The sequence below is a fragment of the Cebidichthys violaceus genome, unplaced genomic scaffold (assembly GCF_023349555.1).
Source record: "Cebidichthys violaceus isolate CVI_PGR_0920_01 unplaced genomic scaffold, fCebVio1.0.p SCAF_2, whole genome shotgun sequence".
Lineage (NCBI taxonomy): Eukaryota > Metazoa > Chordata > Actinopteri > Perciformes > Stichaeidae > Cebidichthys > Cebidichthys violaceus.
The window spans coordinates 15,454,656-15,476,106 of NW_027176372.1; the positions used below are offsets into that span (position 1 = coordinate 15,454,656).

The 21,451-nt window shown below is 40.7% G+C and overlaps 1 protein-coding gene across 2 annotated transcripts; it reads left to right on the forward strand.

The window, feature by feature from the left end:
- The first annotated feature begins 1,563 nt into the window (after nt 1-1,563).
- Nucleotides 1,564-21,388, forward strand: LOC137875473 (putative methyltransferase NSUN7). 2 transcript variants are annotated; one of them, XM_068714712.1, is made up of 13 exons: nt 1,564-1,935; nt 2,524-2,905; nt 7,477-7,535; nt 10,090-10,220; nt 10,316-10,468; nt 11,205-11,388; nt 12,327-12,561; nt 13,195-13,338; nt 13,915-14,016; nt 15,496-15,631; nt 16,228-16,348; nt 19,953-20,217; nt 20,650-21,388. In XM_068714712.1, the coding sequence occupies exons 1-13, from the start codon at nt 1,933-1,935 to the stop codon at nt 21,012-21,014; spliced, it is 2,280 nt and encodes a 759-aa protein (XP_068570813.1). In that variant the 5' UTR covers nt 1,564-1,932; the 3' UTR covers nt 21,015-21,388. The 2 variants fall into 2 exon arrangements, with proteins under 2 accessions (XP_068570813.1, XP_068570814.1); XM_068714713.1 differs by lacking the exons at nt 1,564-1,935; nt 7,477-7,535 and having other exon boundaries at nt 2,766-2,905.
- The last annotated feature ends 63 nt before the right edge of the window (nt 21,389-21,451 follow it).

The window sequence follows — 21,451 nt, forward strand, 5'->3', positions numbered from 1 at the left end:
CTTAATTTCTCAGTAGAGGGCGCTCTTTTCCCATATACCATTCCTGTGGTGGCTGCCCCAGAGCTTACTGTTTGAAACTGCATGTGGCAAAGTGAGTGCACAAGATCTGCGCCTCAGAATTATTCCCACTGTCTTTTCTTCTTCTACTCACAAAATGTCACTACTGCGAATTGAAAAAAAAAGAGATGAATATGCTATTTATTAGTCCTTCATGTTATTGGATGGCAAGAGATTATACGTCTTGCTCACTGCTATTCCATAATTAAACCTGGAGGCTATAAATGAGAGTGGGCTAGTGAGTAAAAAAATGCTAGGGCAGCAGGCAACACGTCTGTGGGTGTTTCTGTGGAGTCTCTCCAGTGTGGGCTCTGTTGAGCAGAAATCAAATGGGCGGAGGAATCCTTGTTTTTATCCTCTTCTCCACAGTGATTGTCGTGCTGAAGCACAATGCATGTGATATAAGTGAGAATATCTTCAATGATCTCTCTGCTGACTGCATTGGCGTCCATTAGTGCTCAGTGAGCTCCAGGGCCCACAACAGGCTGTAATCACCATGGGGGATCAGGAGAAGCGTGAACCGTGTAATTTGGACAAGCGTAGCAGCTAAGGCACTGAAATAAGGACTGCATTATCTATCACCACTTAGACTTAGAAACAGAACAGGAAAATCACTGTATGGAGGGGTGGAACAACCAAGTACTTTTGCTAAATATCCATTATCACCACCATTTTGAAGCACTTGTGGTATTTTATACAATACCATATATATATATATATGTTCTTAGAGGGGCCATTTTGCATAATGAGTACTTTTACTTTTCATTCTTTGAGTGGGCTACATTTCACAAGCTAGTCTATTTTATTAAATGGACAATATTTAAATATATTTTTTGGACTCTTTATTGGGCTTTGAAAGCATTTTGACAGGATGATATATTACCATCATTGCCCAATTTTGCAGGTAGTGGTCACTGACTAATTTTAGGGAGCGACATTTGAAGTGTCTGGAACTAAAACTTTGATTTAATTTCACTGTAACATTTGAAATAGGTTTTGGTTCAAATATGCAAAACTGACATGACACATAATAGTAATCATAACCATGCAGCTTTCAATTGTATTATGTGTCTGGTGTAAGTTTGAGTTTATTTGTATAGCACATTTTAACAACAAGGTAATTCAAAGTGCTTCACATAAAACCATTAAAAGCATCAAAACATATGGCAAAAGAAAAGGAGATTTAAAAACAATTCAAGAACATTCATTGAAACATTAAAAACAGGAACAGTCATTAAAACACTAAAAAGCAGTGTAAGAAAATAAAATACAGTAGTAAAATGCAGAAATGCAGGACATTGATTAATATCCTTGAATCTGGTTTAATTAAAGGCAGCAGCAAACAGAAAAGTCTTCAATCTTGATTTAAAGGAGCTGAGGATCTCAGCAGACCTGCAGCTTTCTGGGACTTTGTTCCAGATATTTGGAGCAGAAAGTAGAGGAGTCTTATCCAGCTCCCTACGCCCCTGTGTTTGGATAACATTCCCTTCATGGTCCCTAGTTTTGAAACAACAGCTGCATCCAATCTGCAACAGATTTAGGTTTATGTATAACTGTCCATCAGTGATATGTTATTAGCTTTCGTTTAACATAATGCTCTCTGAATAGTTAACAAGCCCACAGTGTAGAAGATAGTAAAGGACATCCAGCGTTTTAAGGCGATTAATTCTTAAATCCGTGAAGAACAGGACCTTGAAATGGGCATGTGGTGGCCATGGTGACGGGATCACGCTAATCCAAAGGGCTCCACAATGTTGACGGACATTTAAGTTTGTTTATAAGTTGGGACAAAAGCATTTTTAACGATAAAGATACTCATAGGAGCAGCGCTCTGTGGAGAGGAGACGCACTTCGCCTCTTAACGGACACAGATTCATGGTGAGTATTTATTTACCGTTAAACGAGACGCTCTCTCATCTCATCTCATCATGCTTGCGTCGGTAAATATGAAGAGTCCAGGATACGTGTAGCTACTATGTCTTTGTAGGAGAAAAGAGGACACTCTTCTCACAACGTCACGTAACGTGATTTACACCGACACATTTTCTAGTTTACCGCTGCGAACAGACAGTATTTAATAATTAACTAACGTATGTCACAGTATTTACGGAAGTGATTCATGTTAATAAGGTTAGTCATATTTCCTTCTAAGGATAGCCTAGTATAACTCATATAATTATGTACTAGTGGTGTCTAAATGTACACCATGGCTTTAAATGTTTGAGTGTGAATGGATGACATTTTGCAGTAATGTTGGTGGCTGGACATTTATTCACGAACAATTAATTTAACTTAACCTAATTATGCCTATAGATATTACTTAATTAGCCTTGCTAGAGTCAAGTGAAAGCCAGTTGTATTTGTATTATCCCAAATCACAAGTTTTATTTTGAGTGTTGAACTTAATTTCTGTGTTTTTGCATTTTTTTTCATCCTCAAAGTAAAGATTTTATGGTGTGTTTTCAGGTGTCTGAGAGAAAATACATCTCTGAGAAGATGTCGAAAAATAACAATACTGGAGGGCTCCCCAATCGCTCCTCCATGTGCAAGACAAAAAAGGCTGTCTCCAAGACTGCAAACAGCGAGGACCTGATACCTGTAGATAAACCAGCCGACCCCAACATCCCTGCTGTTTCTCCAGAGCTCCAGACCACTGGCCAAGGTCAGCTGGGTTTCCCAGACAGAGTGTACCTGCTGGCGTCAGTCATCTTCCAGAATAACCACCTGGAGAAGCCTGCTGCCCACCGGTTGGTGAATTACGGCAAAGAAAGAGGGCTCCCATTACCTGAAGTCAAAGATGAGGAGATGCACCATACAGCGTATGAGCTGGCCTTCAATACACTTAAATGTGAGTGTTGACTGGTAAAGAGAAGTTTGTTTTGATTCATTTCAGGTACATCAAATTGCAAGTAAAGTCCTTTTAATTGGCAAACAAACATTTGGAATGAGTATGAATAGCCCTGGGGAAGTTAATTGGTAGAATTGAATATAGATAGATTGATTATGGGTAAATAGATGAGAAAAAATGCTTAAATGACCAGGGGGGATTCTGTGTGATGCTACAAATCAATCTGGCCCATAATCTGTCATCTGGGAATAGGGTGGGGTCTGGGTGGCCGAAGTCACAGGAGTCTGTAATCACTATGTAAGGGAGCGGAGTGCAGGAAGCTGGCTGGAATTGATTTAAGGCATTCTCAGTGGATGGAGAGGTCAGGTAGCACGAACACCCTCGTAGCCACAAATGATTTTTTTCCCCCTCCTCACTATCTAACCGCTGAAATTGCAAGCCTCAGGCCTACATGTCCCACGAAATAATGCAGATCACCTCAAAATATCCATCATCACAAGAGAAGCCCCAGCCTTGTTGCAGTAACCTATATTAGTTTTACAGCTGTAGGTCATAGTACATACATCACCAGGAGAAATCGACTGGATTGTTAAGGATAGTACTAAAAGAGAATTTAGAGATTCAATTGTTTTCATGCATCACCCTTTCTTCTCTAAATGATGCCTTTATAAGGATGAGAAGTTTGATGTTGCTGTTAGTTTGCTGTTAGAGCTCTGCTTTGGGAAACTTATCTGCTTGAGCTTAGAACAAATAAAATATACTGCATTTCTTTTTTAAATGTATTACACTCTGAGTTTATTATAAAGGCAAATATCCTCCATATATTTTAGTACAATTTTTCTCTACAGGTCCCACCCTCCACATCTTACAGTGGGTTTTAGCTAAAGTAGTAAGGTACAAGGAGAGAAAACTTAAACAAAGGATGAGCTGAAAATGCCTTCGTTGGCTAGTTTACAGGATTATTGGCAGATATCTGGACTTGTTATGTTATCGCTGATCTTTACAGGGACCATGGTCTAGTAGATAAAAAGAAGTAGTAGTTTTCCTATATTGGTTAAATCAGTTTCCGTTGCTACAGTTGTTGTATTTGCACAGCATCATTGTTATACAAGCAGAGCAGCTGGGTACTGATTTTAAACTTTGGTTATAAACACATGATTGCCGACTTGCCTTGATCAAATACGTATTTTGATCACATGCTAGATTCTCTCGGGCTGGCTGTGTGGTGAAATTGGGTGCAGAGGAAATGACACAGCCTGGAAGCCAATGTTAATCTCTCCTCTTCCTCCTCCCACGGACAGCCTGACTTTTGGTGCAGAAATTGATCTGCTAGTGACACACACACACACACACACACACACACACACACACACACACACACACACACACACACACACACACACAATGCTTGCAGTCACACACACACATACACACACAGGACACATTTGTGCACTGCCTTGGAATGACTGATCCAAAATTGAGCTTAGGTCAGTTGTTAACCCAAAGAAGAAGTGCTTTAGCAGCAAAAAATACGCAGAGCAAAATGCCAATAAGCTTTGTTATTGATCTTGTGATTATAACTCTTATCTGCTTAAAACAAAAAAAGATGCTCAGTCAGTTCTGCATCGGTTGCTGAGGACACCGACTTATCTGTTACTGTGGTTGTCAGTCAATACTAAAATATGGAGTGGGAGTTGATGATGTTTACCCTAGTGTGGATGCGACATTTCATAGACAAAGCTGGAATCGGCCAAATGACAAATATTAGCAGTCGAGTTGTTTTCCCTTCTCTGCCTCCTCTCTGCTTGATCACTGACCTAGAGACAGTTTATGTCGTCAAGGTTTAATTCCTTGTTGACTTGTCTTACCTTGTGTTCTCAGTGCTCAAAGTATAATGCAGATGTTATGACGTTATCTACATGTATTTTTGTGTGAATTTGAACTGGTAAAAAAAGTAGTTGACCTTGTCGCTGGCCATGAGAACACCCCCCCCCCCCCCCCCCTTCCCTCTTTCTTTCTGCTGGCTACTCCTCTGAGTATTTCTGCCTCATTGTCCACACTGTTCAGCCGGGCTGCCAAACGTCCTTGTCAGATGACTGTGGCTGCTGTATCCTCTGTGTCCAACTAGAAAGGTTCTTTGGACCACTTTGTTTTAGGCTGGATTCAGAGCATGAAAGAGGGAAAGACAGTCTTTTTTTTGTCCTTGACCACAATCAGAACACCTACTATCTGGATGCTTCAGCAAATATAAAATTGTGCAGGCGCATGATATGTAAGATAGATTTGCCATTTAGCCCAAAGGTAATTGCATAACTTATGGCATGTACCTTTTTTTTGGCCCTTCCTCTGTTAGATTAATGTGCAATCGGGTGCACTGATGCAAAACATTGTGAGACAAAGAACTGGTTGAAGAGAAGTGGAGCCTGCATTCAGGTCTGGCTCTTTCACTAAGGATTTGTTTGACTACAGTCCCCATCAGTCACTGCTCATTGTGTAACACCTGGATGAAAGCCACTAAACACACAACCTCAACACAGGTCCTGCGATCACTAGTGCCTCCTGCTGGTGTCAGATTTATTTCTTGTTAGACTGATTTCAAGTCATTTTTTTCATTTCCACCTCTAGAGTCAGGAGTTCGGATTTAAGAATTTCTGTCTTGTCCCACCAGTAAAACCCAGGCACTGTCTGCTGTGCAAAGATGTCTATTGTAAGTGATTTATAGCAGAATTTCCTCTGTGTTTTACTCAACCTGCTGTGTGTGATTTATAGCATGCGCAAGACTATGACCTCTACAGACTTAACCATCATGGCTCCCTCAGGGGTCTGTGCTACTCTGTGTGCACTGAGTGGTTATCTCCTCGAGGCTTATCAGGCCTTCTGCAGTAATGGCCACCATTGTAAACCCCATTGACCTGTACCTGCTATAAATTAGACCACTGCTGATGATATGCTTTGTTTCTTCAATTAAAGATAAGCTCTATTACGTGCAAACATTTACTTTGTGTGTGTGTGTGTGTGTGTGTGTATGTGTGTGTGTGTGTGTGTGTAACTGCATGCACATGTGTATGTTTGTCTTGCCTTAGATGCTGTCTACCCAGCATGCATTTAGCTGAGACCCGGAGTACAGATTGACATGATTTGAGATGTTGTGATAAGTTAACAGCAGTGTGTGCGGTTTCCATGGTGTCTCAGACGAGCTGGGCTTACCTCCTATTTGCAGCTTAAGAGGTGTGCCTGTCAGGAATAAGAAGTACTTGAGAAGGCAACAATGTGTGTAGTAGACACATACTGCACAAGCACTTTAATATTGAAACCCTGTGTTCTCACACTTACACAAACCTCATTCCCACCTTTTAATTGCTGATCTGCAGCAGCACAATGAATGGTTTTCCAAACTCGCTAGAAACACAACCATCTCAGGGAAATGATAATTTTGCCCATTTCCAGTGTGTAATGAGCAAACACTGTACCTGCAGAGTGGCTTTGGATGCAGCTGTTCTTTTATCCTGATATGATAAACTAGATAGTGTTGCAGACTCTCTATCTCCCACATATTGAAAAGGAGAGCCCACTTTTCCCAGATTGGAATGTGAAGGATAAGCCTGCATGTGCTTTTATGTGTATTTCAGAGAAAGCATCCCGCAGGCTAGCGAAACAGTTGCTGCAATCATGATATGACAGCCATGGCATGGGGATGAAAATACTCTATAAAGCACACATACTGTACTGTAGATATTGGATCAACAGCTCTCACTACTTTAAAGGTCATAGTTACCTTTTTCAGACTACTGTCCAGATTTGATTAAGAAGGTCAAGCAAAGTTTAATTGTATAGTCTAAAAATGTAACAGATGATAGACCCAAGTTTTGTAATTCATCCTGTATGTTATAGTATAAAAGTGTAAGATAAGACAATCATGCTTGTCCATCATGTCACCACTACATAATTTGCAAGTAACGTGTTGAATAAAATCAAGAAGATAACAATTCATACAAACGCTGTCTAGTCTGGTATGAAATGTGTGCCTGCTATTTGGTTTCACTGTTTAGATGTAGCCTGTTTATTACTTAAGATGTCATTAATGCCATTAGTCCTCGGATTACACACACCCACTCACCACAGACACAATAAATGAAAGAAATGAGGCAAATGAAGAATCAGATTAACTCTAATTAAGCACCAAATAAGCGTTTAATCACGGGAAATTAAACCCTCCATCGAATTGAATTATCTTTTCAAATTAAATCACGATCATTTGGGGTGCCTCTAGGAGCCTCTTTTGCTCTTTGTCTTTATCTCTTTTCCCCTCATGTTCTCAGATATGGATTTCTCCTTAGTAGCATATATCTTACCAGCTAATGGATATTAGTAATTTTGTGTGGTTTTATTTCACTCCAAATGAAAGGGCCTCATCTGGTTTCTAGGGATAATTAGACCTTGATATAAAGACGGCACTAATATGCATCGTGATTACTCAGACACATAATTAGTAATGGAAATCCACATTACCACATTTCCATCCTTCTACCTAACCTTGTTTTACCTCTCTAACACTTCACATTTCTGCACAGATCAAGAGCTGCTGGAGGACATTATGATTGAGAGCTGCTTTTACCTCACTCAGCCAATGGTAAGTGAGTTACATAGGAGCAGTATTCTTTAATACAGCAGTAGTTTAAGAGAAATAAACATGTCTTTTTCCCTTGGTGTGTATTGGCATTATATGACAGAGAGGCACATCTGTTACTGTCAACTTGCTGCTGAAAATCAAAATCCTTTTGATGCTGAGAATAGCTTGACTTGAGTTTTGGAGTTTACCGTGCTGTTACTTTGTTTATAGCTTTGTTTACCTCGTGCTGTTCTTCAAATCTCTTTGGCTCACAATTCTCTACTCAGTGCTCCAATATTCATGTCCTGCTGTTCGTACTCCACATAGGCAACTCTTTGTTCTGTTCTCTAGACCTCTAATCAGTAACAGTTGTATTGATGTACTACACTAATACTCTCCTTTCATCAACTCACAAAGCACCTTGTGTCTTTCACATTCTCTACCCTTATGATTGACAGTTGTTCCCTTTGTAACACATCTAAAAGGTAGTATGAGGCCGGGCCATGTCTTTTTCCGTTATTCATTTTCTCAAGCAAAACTCCCCATTAATTAGTGATGAAATAAACAACCCCAGTGTGTTTGGATGATGTGGCGTCTGAGTGTATCCTGCACAGTGTCTATACGTATGTCCTATAGAACCAGTGTGCTGAAAGTTATCAGTGATACTTGGGTCATAAAAGAACGATTTTCAGCACAGCTGTGTACCTGCGGCTGTAGATGAACGCACTGCTACTTAAATGAAGAGGTATCCTCTGGAGGAGATTGGCATGTACTTTTGCCCTACTTTTATTACTCCACATAAAAGAAGCTGCGGAAAACGGAGGGTGTTCGAGGTGCTTCTCTTAACAGTCTGGATGGTGATAAAACATACACAGCGCTAGTTTGCGTGCACATAGCTGATCGAGAATGAAAATGAATGGAACTTATGAAAGCAGGAGGTGGTGAATGTCAAAAAACTGAGCTGTCATGGAGTGTAAAGATTGTAGACAACCAATGTCTACTTCAGAGGACGTAAACATAATACAGACACAATATTAATGTGTGTTTGAAGAAAATCCCCCCACCCCCTCCAACCAACACACACACACACACACACACACACACACACACACACACACACACACACACACACACACACACACACTGTAGCCTTGTGAAACATGGCCCTGGGTGAAATGAATGGGTCTCCCTATGTGTTGGTGGCAGGTCGTTACTCTACATCCAGACAATAAAGCCCAGACACAATGAGACAGTCTTTAGAGCTCACTCCTACCTCCTTTTACACTGCTGGCATCTATAAAGTTCAACCTTGATAGAGAGAATAGGCAGCCTAGAAAGGGGAGTACATGTGGGTATTGGGAAAAAATTAGAATAAACTTATAGATAGGCTTGCATGCTGAAAGAGCCTGAGGCGGATTTGACTAGAGAGAGAAAATGAAGCCTAAATCCTGCGGAGGATGAAAATGAATGGCATTATGGATGTGAAGCAAGCATATTAGGTACATTGCGACATTTAACATGAAATAGGTCTGAGCCCCATGAAAAAGTAACCATATGAAAGTTCCACTACATCTAGAATCTTTTTGAAAATAGTTTACATAGTAGTTTGCTCTGTGTAATGTAAAAGATATCAACATGGTATTAACTGAGAATAAATCAATAGAACGTATTAATGTTGTGTATTGCTTTATCTATAAAACTCATCTGATATTTGTCTCATATTCCTTAATTGAATTAAGCCATGTAGTATTTAGCATTAAAACCAGCAACTGGATATGCATCTGACTACACAGCAGGCATGTTTACTGTCGGTTTATTTCCCACCATGGGAGGCTGTTGCCAGGGAGCTTAGTAACTGGGAATTTTCCCACACCCAAGGGTTTAACCTTGGTAAAGGGCAAGTGGAACTTGAGGTAGAGAAGACGAGGTCGAGAGGAAAGTCGAGTGCCGCAACCTGTTTCTGAGACTGACCTTTTAAAAAAACTGAAATTAAAAGCCTATGGAATGAATAATAAGCGCCGGCTAATTTCCTAGCTGCAGAATGAACCCTTGTAGCAGTCTAGCTTCTCGGCCCATTAGCCCAGTAGTGAGGATGTTGCAAGCTGTTGCTGCGGTGGAACACCATCTGTCACTAATGCGGCTGGTGCCCTCCCACCCTCAGGGACAGAAAGGTGGAGAGTGAAAAAGAGAGCGATAGAGGATAGATAATTGAATGGATAGAGATAATTGTAGAGAGGTAGAGACATAACTCTTCCTCCTATGTTTAATTAAGGCAGCAGTGGGGTCATGGCAGGACATCCTTGAGCTACTGTATGTGTGTATGTGTGTGTGTGTGTGTGTGTGTGTGTGTGTGTGTGTGGATAATTTAGTCTTGAATATACAAGTAAATTGTATCACTGCACTGCACCCCTCATTAGGTTATCAAAACAGCGCAATCGACAGCGCACTATAACCAAATGTCAGGTTGTGTTGGTTTCATGTACATTCCGGATTTGTCCTTGTTCCTCCTTTTTCTTTGTTCTCTTGTTAAAACAGAAGTCACCAATTAACTGTGCTTTTTGTCCTCGTGCTCTAGCTAGATGATCAGATGAGCCTCGTTGCCGTCATGCTCTATGACTTCCAGGACCGAAAGTTCCTCCCACGGGAACGCCATGGGGAGGATGAGATCGTGCAGGAAGTTAAAGACGTGGAGAGCTACTTCCTCAGGTAAGGAATGAAAAAAACAAAAGAGTGGATTCATTACAGGGAATACAAATTGAATACATAAGAGGTAAAACACTTTTTTCTTTTGTTGTACGTAGGTTTAAAACCAAGCTGGCAGCCTCTCTGGCCCGCTGCAGAATCAAACACAATCTCTTGTCCATTGAGGATATCCTGCCAGAGAGTGTGAAGATGAAGCAGGAGAGATCAAGCAGCCTTCCACTTTACGCATGGGTCAACACACTGAAGAGCAGGTTAGCTGAGCACACACACACACACACAAACACACACACCACTCACTCACCCACTCAGAAGCAGATGACGTACACCTGTACATGCACACCTGTACATACACACCTGTACATAAACCCAGGAATGCACAGTAAGCAAATGTAGAGTGCAAGCATCTACACACACACACACACACACACACACACACACACACACACACACACACACACACACACACCTATATCTACACACAGACCTTTAACTTGGCGTGCAGCCCAATGTTTTATAGGCTAGGTGCCTTGCTGACATCCAATTAAACCACTGGACAATGAGTGTGTGTGTGTGTGTGTGTGTGTGTGCGTGTGTGTGTGTATGTCGGTGTGTGTGCTAATGCGTGTTCTTGCAGGCTGATTCAGTTAGGTGTAAATCCTGCTGCTGTGGACAGATTCAATCAGCAACAACCCTCAGCAAGCTCTAGGACTGTAAAGGTCACCTGTTGGGACTAGTGGTCTGTGTGTGTGTGTGTGTGTGTGTGTGTGTGTGTGTGTGTGTGTGTGTGTGTGTCTGTGTGTGTATCTTAATGGCTTTTACAGTACGCTTTACCACTAAAGTCTTTTTTAAAAGACCACATAGAAATTGTACACACTATTATTATCTATGATGCCAGTCTTCCTCTTTATCCCACCTCTTACCTTCCTCCCTCCTTCATACCTTGTTTGGGGCTTTCCCTAATCTGCTCTCCTCTCTCCTCGCCTCTAGCGTCGATGAGGTCCAAAGTGTCCTGAAGAGTGCGGGCTTCTCGCAGGTGAAATCGATTGGGGAGCTGGAGGGCCAGACCTTCTGCCAGGATCCCCACTGTGGGGATATACTGGTATTCCCTGCTCAGCTGAAAGCTCAGCTGTACACCACCAAGCTGCTTAGCGACCACACACTCGTCATACAGGTACAAGCTTCACAGAGAGAGGTTTCTGACGAGAGCATCCTCCTCCCCCACAGACTTTAATATGGTTGTTGAAATCTGTTCTGCGCCATCAATCTTCTCTGATATTTATGATTTCACTTCAGTAATGGACTTGCTCAAATTGATTATAAGACTGAGTTCCCTTATGCCAACTAAGATTAGTTTTCCCAGATACAAATATTTCACATCAGTTCTTCTCTTCTAGTCATACTTCACTTTGAGCCATAAAGAATCCTTCCGTCTGGGAGGGGGAGAGCGGCTTAATCATTTCATTTCTACTCCATTAAAGTCAAGCTGCCATGCAAACTGTAAGCAGCACAGCACCACAACACAATTAAATTGGATTTTGCAGCCAAATTCAATCAAATATTCAACACCACTGCCTAATTAATCACCTCTCCCTCTTTCCATTTTATGACGCTCCATTACAGTTTCTCTCCCCTATAGTTTCTCTCTTTTCAAATGTCCTTGTTCTTCTCCACCCTGTTTTGTCTTTCCTGTCAAACCCTGTAATCCAGATATCAGCTAGAGAAACTCAAACCAGCCCAGTGGTTCCACAGGGATACGTGCCGTACTATTTCCAGAGGGGACCCCATTGATTGAAGGACATCTTTCTTGTAATCTGACTGCACTGTTATTCTTTCTCTCTTTTCCTCCTTTGCTTCCTCTCCTCCTCTTACCTCCCTCCCGTACCTGCTTGCAACAGCTGCTCCAAACTCCCTCTCCTCTCTCATCTATTCCCATCTCAATTCTATTTACCAGTATCCTACAGTGCAACTTTCCCTCCTATTTTCTCTTGTCTTAGTTCGTGTCTCATCAGTTTGCAGAGTGTTGCTGCTGTGCAGAAACCTGTATCTAGAAGTCTTTTATTAAAGTCTGTCTCTTTATCGAACTGATGCTTTCACTAAATGTGTCTGCAGGATAAATCTTGCAGCCTGGGCCCAAATGCAGTGTGCTCCCTGCTACCAGAGGAAGGAGATGTTCTTATGTTGGGCTGCTTCTCTGGCCTCACCGTGTCCCACACTGCCTCACTAATTGCAGAGAAACACAAAGCCAACAGCAACGTTCAGCCCACAGTCTACGTTTGTGTCAGTGATCGTACAAACGCTCAGAGGGAGGAGCTGCAGCAGGCTGTAGCTGCCATGGGCTCCAAGAGTAGGCATAACATGAACGTGTCCATGAGGGCAGTATCTGTTTGTGTCCTTGTATGCGAGACAAAAGAGATTGAATCAGAAGAAAGGCGTTCTATTTACTGTCTTTGTTTTAATGACACTATAGGCAATGTTTGTCTTCATCCATCTTTTACTTCAATGAAAGAGAGAATGAGAAACTGAATATTGCCGTTGTCCCACTGATCCCCTATTTTTACAAACTGACTGCTCTTTTCTTTTAGTAAATACCTTTTAAAAAAGAACTATTCCAGTGACGTGAAGTGATCAAATTTGATCACAATTTTCAGTGAGAAGCTTTGGGGTAATCAGACAGAAAGTATTGGTCGACTCTTATATCCAGGCAGTGCACTTAAAACCAAATTGTCTGCTGAGATTCTGAACTGTATGTAAATACAGTATTGCATGCTGATAGTGGCTGCCAACTCAGCAAGTCATCAGCGAAACAATTAAGTACAGCTAACAAAGCTGACATTTTAATAATTGCAAAAGACGCCTTCAGGCAGGGTATTTTCCCACAAAGAAATATAACAGGACATAGTGAGTAGTCTTTAATCATTGAGCAAATGTATTTGTGATTCTGCAGGGTATCATTGAACTCTATGTGCGTTCTGCTCAGATGTGAAGCTGATACCAGAGGTCTTCCAGTCTTTGGACAACAGAGACAAGCGACTCCAGAAGTTGCGTGTCATCCTGTTGACCCCCAAGTGTTCTGTGTCTGCGGTCAGCAATCCGGTCGAATTCATACTGCAAGAGAAAAGAGGTATATAGCGGTCTATGAGGATTTCTGAAATACATGTTATAATCTAGTGTACATTAAGCCTCAGATATACATTCAGATATACATTTTCTTCACCGCAAACAGTCATTTTCAAAACTCTTCAGAGTTCTCAATCTGCCCATCCGTGTAGTTAGAAAATGTTGGATGTGCACAGACAGGCGAAAACCTTTCTGCACAGAACCCCCGCGAAGGGTTGTGTCTCATGGTCTCACTCTGGCTGTGCAGATGCTCGCTATCCTTGCAGATGCGGCAACCATAAATCAAGCTTTAAATCAGGTTGTGTCCATATTGGTGTAGAGCAGAGACACATGCTGTTAAATAGGCTACAAAATATAGGATGCTGTGTGTACAGTGCACTCACAACAGCCTGAGTCATACTACATAACAAACACACAAATTCATATTCTGTGAATGTAAATTATGCAAATTCCTAACCCTGTATAGCTCTTATTATTATTATTATTATTATTATAGTTGCTTATATAAAACCCATACTTATGCACAGCACACTTGTAAACAGATCCGCTAATAAAACAGAGATTCTGCTCTTTTTCTCAGACACAGACCTGCTGCAGGACTTATCCCAGAGCTCCATAGCCCAGAGCAAACTGGAAGCTCTGGTAGCCCAGCAGAGGAAGGATATCGATCACGCCTTGAAGTGTGAGTGTTGAACCACCTGCTCTCATGCTGACAAGCACACACACACACACACACACACACACACACACACACACACACACACACACACACACACACACACACACACACACACTCAGACACACACAGCATATGAGCTCAGGCGTGAGCGTGTATCCTCCCTCACCTCTCTGACACAATGAACCTTATACTTCCTAAATATCTAATCTCGTATGCCATTAGGCTGAAGCCTCAGGTATCGTGATCGTCTGAGTGTTAATTAGGAATGCTAATGTTCCTCTGCATCGGTCATCCACAGTTTCCTGCAGTATTCCTTGCATAGTTTAAGCAAGTGATTAGAAATTCTCCTTTGTATTGCATATATTCAATAGAACTGAATATGACAGAGTGACCATCGACTGAATATGAGGGACCTACCTTGTGAAGTTACATCATCTTCTGTACTATGCAGGTGTCACGGATCTATTCTGCAGTCAATGTTTTCCTGCCCAGTCGTGTTGTTGGCCTTGGTCTGTCTTGTATTGTTCAGTTCTTTTCTTTCTGTGTTGGTCTGGGTCATGTTCATCGAGCTGTTGGAGTCTTTCTGTTAAGGGCAATGAAAACCAGCTCCTCTAATCACACTGCCATCCATCAGCCCTCTTCTACATTTTTGCCGGTGTAGATACTTTCTAATAGGACTGTTAATTAATGGTGGGTGTGTATTGAGTATTTTGCCTTGGTTGAGTCGATAGTCCCATTTCACTGGCTCTATATAAGCATGCGCATAGACAGTACTTACCCAGACGGATACAAACATACATCCATAGCCCGTTAATGTCCCAGCTGTGAGGTGGGTGTGTTGTAGAACAAGACATCTGAATGACAAATGTTACTGCCTCAGTCCTCTTCTTCTTCAGTTCCACTTCCTTGAAGCAATATTTCACATTTGTTTGGAGCTGATTTGCCACATCAGAGCAGGTTTTATTTGTTATCAGCTTGGCGTTAATTGTTTCTGTCTGGCTATAATTAGTGAGAAAGAAAGAAATGAAAGCTCAAATGAAGGAAATCAAACAGCCGATAGCTTCACAAATCTACAAGCCAGCAGGAGTTGAATGAAATGAGCTATGTATATATGCACACGGTACTAAGGAATTAATATTCAAGGACCCATTTCTTCAAAGGGAACGCTTGATGACTCAATTTTAATAACCACAGTTAATTGTCATAAAATGAGAGGAAGAAACTTTTGACCGAATGTGTGTGTGCTTGTCTGTCTTCCTGTGTTAATTGAACATGAAATGAGTTTATTGTTTAAGATTGTGGCCCTATGTCAATAAATCAGCTTTATGTTAATGTATTGGTATTATGCGTCACATATTATGTCAGATGTATTTATTTAAAAGGGTAATATGATAATATAATGAAATATAGTTGTAACACACAGAGGTGGAGTATTAATATTTACGTAATTGTTGATACAATGCGCACATTGTTTTTGTATAGTCTCTAAGGTTTTGGCAGTGGTGTACTCTACCTGTTCATCATACAAAGAGGAGAATGAGGAGGTGGTGAGCAGAACACTGGAGCAAGCCAAGGCCGGCTCAGAGCAGGAGGGGGAACCAAAACAAGCAAACTTCAGGTCAGTCTCAAGGTCTCTGTACAGCAGTACCCTGGTGCACGCTCTGCATCTGTATCTGTCATTGTCTTTCATTGTCTGTTTGCCTCGCTGTCTGCCAGGCTGCTCAGTTGTTTGTCTGTTTCCCTTCAGACAGGCTTATGTCAAAGTTTCAGCACACCTCAGGCAGAAACTGAAGGAGAAAATATCATCAAAGGTGTCCTTCAATGTCTCTAAATGCTGTGAAAAGACATTTTTCAGACAGCTTCCCTGCTTGTAGACATTCTTTATATTCCTCGAATAGTTTTTTTTGTTTGTTTGTGTGTGTGTGTGTGTGTGTGTGTGTGTGTGTGTGTGTGTGTGTGTGTGTGTGTGTGTGTGTGGTGTGTGATTTGAAGAACTTGAATTTTACCATTCATGTAGCCCTGAATGTACCAAGACTGTCTCCTCCCTGAATTTAGCTGGACGGGTGTGCTGCTGATGCCTCAGGCTACCATAAATACAGCACAAGTATAGTTATTGGATCACACTGGCTTTAATTACGTAACTTGTGGACTTACATTCATTTACTTACTTAATGGCTCATGTTTTCTGTTTCTGTATATGTGTGTTTCATCTAGGCTTAGTCCATCTCCGTTCAGCATTCCCGACCATGCCGAGGGTCCAAAGAACACCCCCTTCTTCATGCTGGAGCCCTCAGAACAGAGCAATGGCTGCTTCCTGGCTGTTCTCAGCAGAGAGGTTAGCATCACTTAAAACAGAAACCTCACAAAGCAAAGCAGTGGTTAACCCTCAAAGAATTTTGATAGTTAGAGTTATTCTAGTTTATTACATAGTCTAGTTTATTACATAGTTTATTAGATAGTATACATACTGTGACATTTTTTTGACATTTTTATGGCATGTTATGACATTTTTTATGATTGTTTATGATTTCTTATGAAAAATGTATGACGATTTTATGACATAGTATACTTTGACTTTTTCCCGATATTTTTGCGACACCTTCTCTAATGACACTTTGTATGAGTTTAAAGGGCATACTATACTATGACTTTTGTCAAGACATTTTTTGACACAGTAAAGTATTACTTTTTTATTACTTTTTAATGACATCTTTATAGCATACTATACTATGACTTTTTATTACATGTTTTATGACTTCGCGCCGTTTTTATGACTAGAACTTTTTTCTGACTTTAAATGGCATTCTACACTGACTATTTCATGACTTACTGTGTAGCATACTATACATTGCCTTTTTTATGACATAACGTTTTTAATGACATTTTTAGGACATACTATAGGCTTTCTATAACAATTTAATTTATTTCTATGACATTCCATACAGTGTTTTGTTAATGACTTTTTTTTGGCTTCACTGTCTGCCCAGTATGCCTTTTTTATTACTTTCTATGATCAACTACGCTATGACTTCTTTTCTGACATACTGTAGCATGACCTTTTATGACTTTCTTATGGCATACAATACTGTGACCCTTTTCTGACTCTTTAATTGAATACTATACTTTTTAATTATATTTTTTGACATATTCTATACTATAGTATTTTTTTTAACATACTATACATTGGCAATTTTATGAAATACTATTCCATGACTTTTTCATGACATTTTATTCAAGTACTATACTATGACTTTATCTTAACATTTTTATAATATATTATTCTAAAACGTATTTAGTTGACTTATCTTTGGCATACTATACTATGACTTTTCCATGGCATTTTTATGGCATAATATTTAACAATGGCTCACTAATCACATGCTTTATGACATACTTTACAATGACTTTTCTGTTTCAACTTGTTTTATTACATTTTTATGGCATACCTTACTATGACTTTTTATGACATACAATAGAATGATTTTTATGACATACATTTTGACATCTATACTATAACTTTTTATGACATTTTTAAAGACAATTTTTGTGACTTTTTTATGGCATAATATAGTATGAATTTTAGTGACATTTTAATGACATGCTATGCTGTTGTACGGTTCAGGAATGCTTTGAGGGATTATCTTCAAATTTAACGTATGTTTGTCTTCTTGGTGTAGAAACAGAGCCTGTTGAATGTCTTTTTTATATTGGCAGAAGGAGGAAGGTAAGTTGGGAATCGGGCTACTGAAGTTGAGATCATGTGAAAATGAGCATCACAGGCTGTGACAGCCACTTGATCAAACGTGTGAGACAGAAATAAGTAGAGGAGAATTAAGGTCAGCCTGCTAGAAGAAATGAGAATGTTGGGTCACAGACGCAGGTGTCTGGTCCGAGTATAATCTGCAACCAGAAAGAAAGTGTGAGATGAAGGAGCAGAAAATGACGGGGTGAGTAGGAATGAAAGCTGAAATGGGAAAAAATAAGTTGTAGAAATAGAAATCAGGTAAGTCAGAATGAGATGAAAGGATGAAAGGAGTGAAAGGGTCGATATTACGAGCTGCAGTTCGAGCAGCAAGAGAGAGAGAGAGAGAGAGAGAGAGAGAGAGAGAGAGAGAGAGAGAGAGAGAGAGCAGAGTCTTGGATTTCATTACACATAGAAGAAAACAAGTTGGAATCCAAATTTATGAATTACACTTGGAAAATTGGACACTATAGAAGTTTCTTTGAAGTAATTTGAGTTTATTGTAGCAATGTGTGTTTCTGAATGGAGCACTGTTAGATTTTCTGACTTTTTTATGAACATTAATAATTGGGAAGCACTTTGTCTTACTCTATTGTGTTGTCTAGTCACAGGCTTTCATTGCTTCAGTGAGAGACTCTCCCAGTTTTCCTTTTTTAACCAAACACACCCCTTTATTTTTTATTTTTGGTGGTAGTTAAGTGATGCAGTAAGACCGTTACAGTAGGGAAGCCCAACTCATCAGCAAGTCTCATCAAGGCTGTGTAGCCGGGCTTCCCCACATCCTCATAATCCACAACATAGCAGAGTTTACGACATACTCCCCAACATTATGAAATCTGCTCTTATGCTTATGATTCCAGTGCAGGGATAATAAGCCATTTTACCCCCACCGGTGTGACGGAGTGCTCTGGTGTCTGTTCCTTTCTGGCCATCCATCATGTTTTATACCTCCGCAGATAGGAATGAAAAGATAATCAAAGTGCTGTAATGGTGCCTCATACAGGATTTTTTTTTCTCCCCACCTCCAATAAACTCAGCTAATCAAAAGTTATTGTGGCACTCCGAAAAGCACCATAAAAATAGCAATTATATAAGTGTTTGAATGCTGTCTGGCTTAAATCGACTGTCATAGTGGCCCCCAGTAAAGCTCTTTATGAGACCACCATACGGAAACAGCTGGGAACAATAAAGACAGTCATGTAATGTGTTTCTGGCCTAATTTCCAGAGGAAGCAGAGTACATCACATGTGGACTTTTCTCCTAAAGTCCCCAACCTCTGAAGGAAGAATTGGACAGTAGTAATATGGGATTCATACTCCTAGACTTTTCACTTCGATTTTGTTTTGGTGATTGTTTAGGGTGCGTTTCATAAATTTGGGTGTAGTTATCAAGATATATTGGACGTCGGGATTTTGGAAGTAGGTATTGAAACAGAATGAGTTCAGCTCCAGCGTGCAGTGGCAGCTAAATTTGGCAAAGTGTAGAAGGAAATGAGAGATTTACAGAGTATGGCATAGTTGGTTAGGTCTGATGGAGAGGAAGAGAGATTTACAGGGGTGAGTGGGAAGAAAGGGTAGCAAGGGAGAGTGTCTGTTGAATAATTCAGCGCCCCCTGTCTGTATGAGTTAGCATCAATGAAGTCCACCAAAGACTGCATTACAGTGGTGCTTCTGAAGCCTGTTTACCTGTGTGCACAGAGTGCGTCAACACAAATAGGAACACGCACATGTGCAAAATGTGCTTTCACACATTACAGTATGACCACATACCTGTATACAGAGAAGTACAAACAATTTGTACAAACACATATATATATTTGCATTAAAGTACAAGCAAGCACTTAGAAGCAAAATACACACATAAACCCACACAGGCTGCATGTCCCCATAGTGTACACTGTGCTTGTGAATAATTCAGGTGTTGAAGAGAGGAGTGGGCTGCTGTGAGGGCTGGTGCTGAGACAGCAGGTGACCCTCCAGTCAGCAGCAAGGACATGGTGGCTCTCTCTCCTCATCTTTTCTTTTACCAATATTACATTTGGTGTACAGCACAGACCATTCATTCTTTTTTTTTTTTTTTTTTTGGTATGGTAAATAGTATAGTAAAAAAAATTAGCTTTTTTAAAAGTATATCCATAACATTTTTTCACCCTAACAACTTACAAGATATAAGCTATTGCTTTGTCCCTTCTCAACAGCCTGAACCAGTGGTCAAAGAGGCACCACATGAAGTGCTTGTCAGGGCAAATGCCAAAGGCATACTGGACAGGATCGGCTCCAACCAGCAAACCAGAAAAGAGCAGCATAGACACACCAACAGGACGACAAAAACAACCCATGGTCGCACCTCTCAGCCCCACCTCTCTGTCAGTGTTCATTCCAAAAACCAAGAGACCACGGGCAGCCACAGCACTACTTTGTGTCGACATCAGGAATTTACTAACAGGCGGCAGTCATCACACGGTGCGCACGAACACTCTACACCTATATCTCAAGTCAGTCGTATGTAGTAACAGGATCATACAGCTGATTAAAAGACATTTTGGTAAATTTGCTTAGTTGCCATCCTGATGAGAGTTAGAGTTAGAGTTTTTGCAGGATTGATAGCACTCTGGTGAAGCTACAGACAGCTACAGCTAAGCAAAGCTGACCATCTCCTGTCTGTAGTTTTTGCAAGAAACCAATAAGCGTATGTTCTTTCAAAATGTCAAACTATTCTTTTAAGATTTTGGCTAAGAGGAGTAGCAAGAACCAGTTTAGTTTGAACAGAAGTAGTTCAGCATGTAATGTCTTGTACTGTTATTCCTCATCCTCTTTTCTATTTGTGTTCTCTACTTTGGTTCAAAAATATGGTCCTCTCCCTCTGATCTCCATCTCATTGATTTTATCCTTCAGGAAAAGCCAAAGAAATGCGCCTGCAGGCCTCAAAGAACACAGTGTCCAGCTCCTTTTGTTCCTCCAAACCAGAAAGCAGCGCACCCAAGAAAAGCATCAACCCTGTGTTAAACACTACAACTACCCGTCCTCCCGGTACCCCACTGGCCCGTCCCCGCAGAGCTCATCAAGAGGTGCTGAAACCTGTGGTGCTCGTCCTGCCTCCCGTTCACTTCCCCGACTTCTTCCCACCCCAGCTCAGCCGAACAGGATGCAGCCCAAGCTCAAACTACAAGTGGAGGCCCCCAGCTCAAAGTGTACACCTCTCCCGCTCCAGTGGGGGTCTCTCCAAGGATGCTTTGGTCAAATCCAGGCCCCTGTTTTGAGCTCACCAACACCAATACAAATATAAAATAAAGTTAACTTTTTGTGCCAAATGCATCCTTAAATAAAGCCAGTAGTATCTAAATCCAACACCAAAATATATGCAATGTTTTTGATCTGCCAAACTACATAGAGCATGTGAAAACAGTCACCTTAAATGCTTCTAGAGCCATTATTACTGGTCATTATTACGGTGTCTTCATGTGCCTTAAAGAGCGGCCTTACCGGTCAGAATCAAATCAACTGCATTGGGGCTGGGCCAATATTATTTCAATGCCACTACATGATAAATATCTACTGCATTACATTCCACTGACCTGCAAAATTAAAAGAAATTTAAGAAGCTACTCCTTTTTCTTTTGGTAATGCATTTATTGTCACAACCGATTACATTTACATGGTGTAGAGATGAGTGAAGAACAGAACTGAAATGAGTTAC

Excerpts from the sequence above, each read along its gene's own strand:
- LOC137875473 (XM_068714712.1), top strand. Across the intron at positions 7,536-10,089 it reads TTTACCTCACTCAGCCAATG|CTAGATGATCAGATGAGCCT; the intron begins GTAAGTGAGTTA and ends CTCGTGCTCTAG. Across the intron at positions 10,469-11,204 it reads GTCAACACACTGAAGAGCAG|CGTCGATGAGGTCCAAAGTG; the intron begins GTTAGCTGAGCA and ends CCTCGCCTCTAG.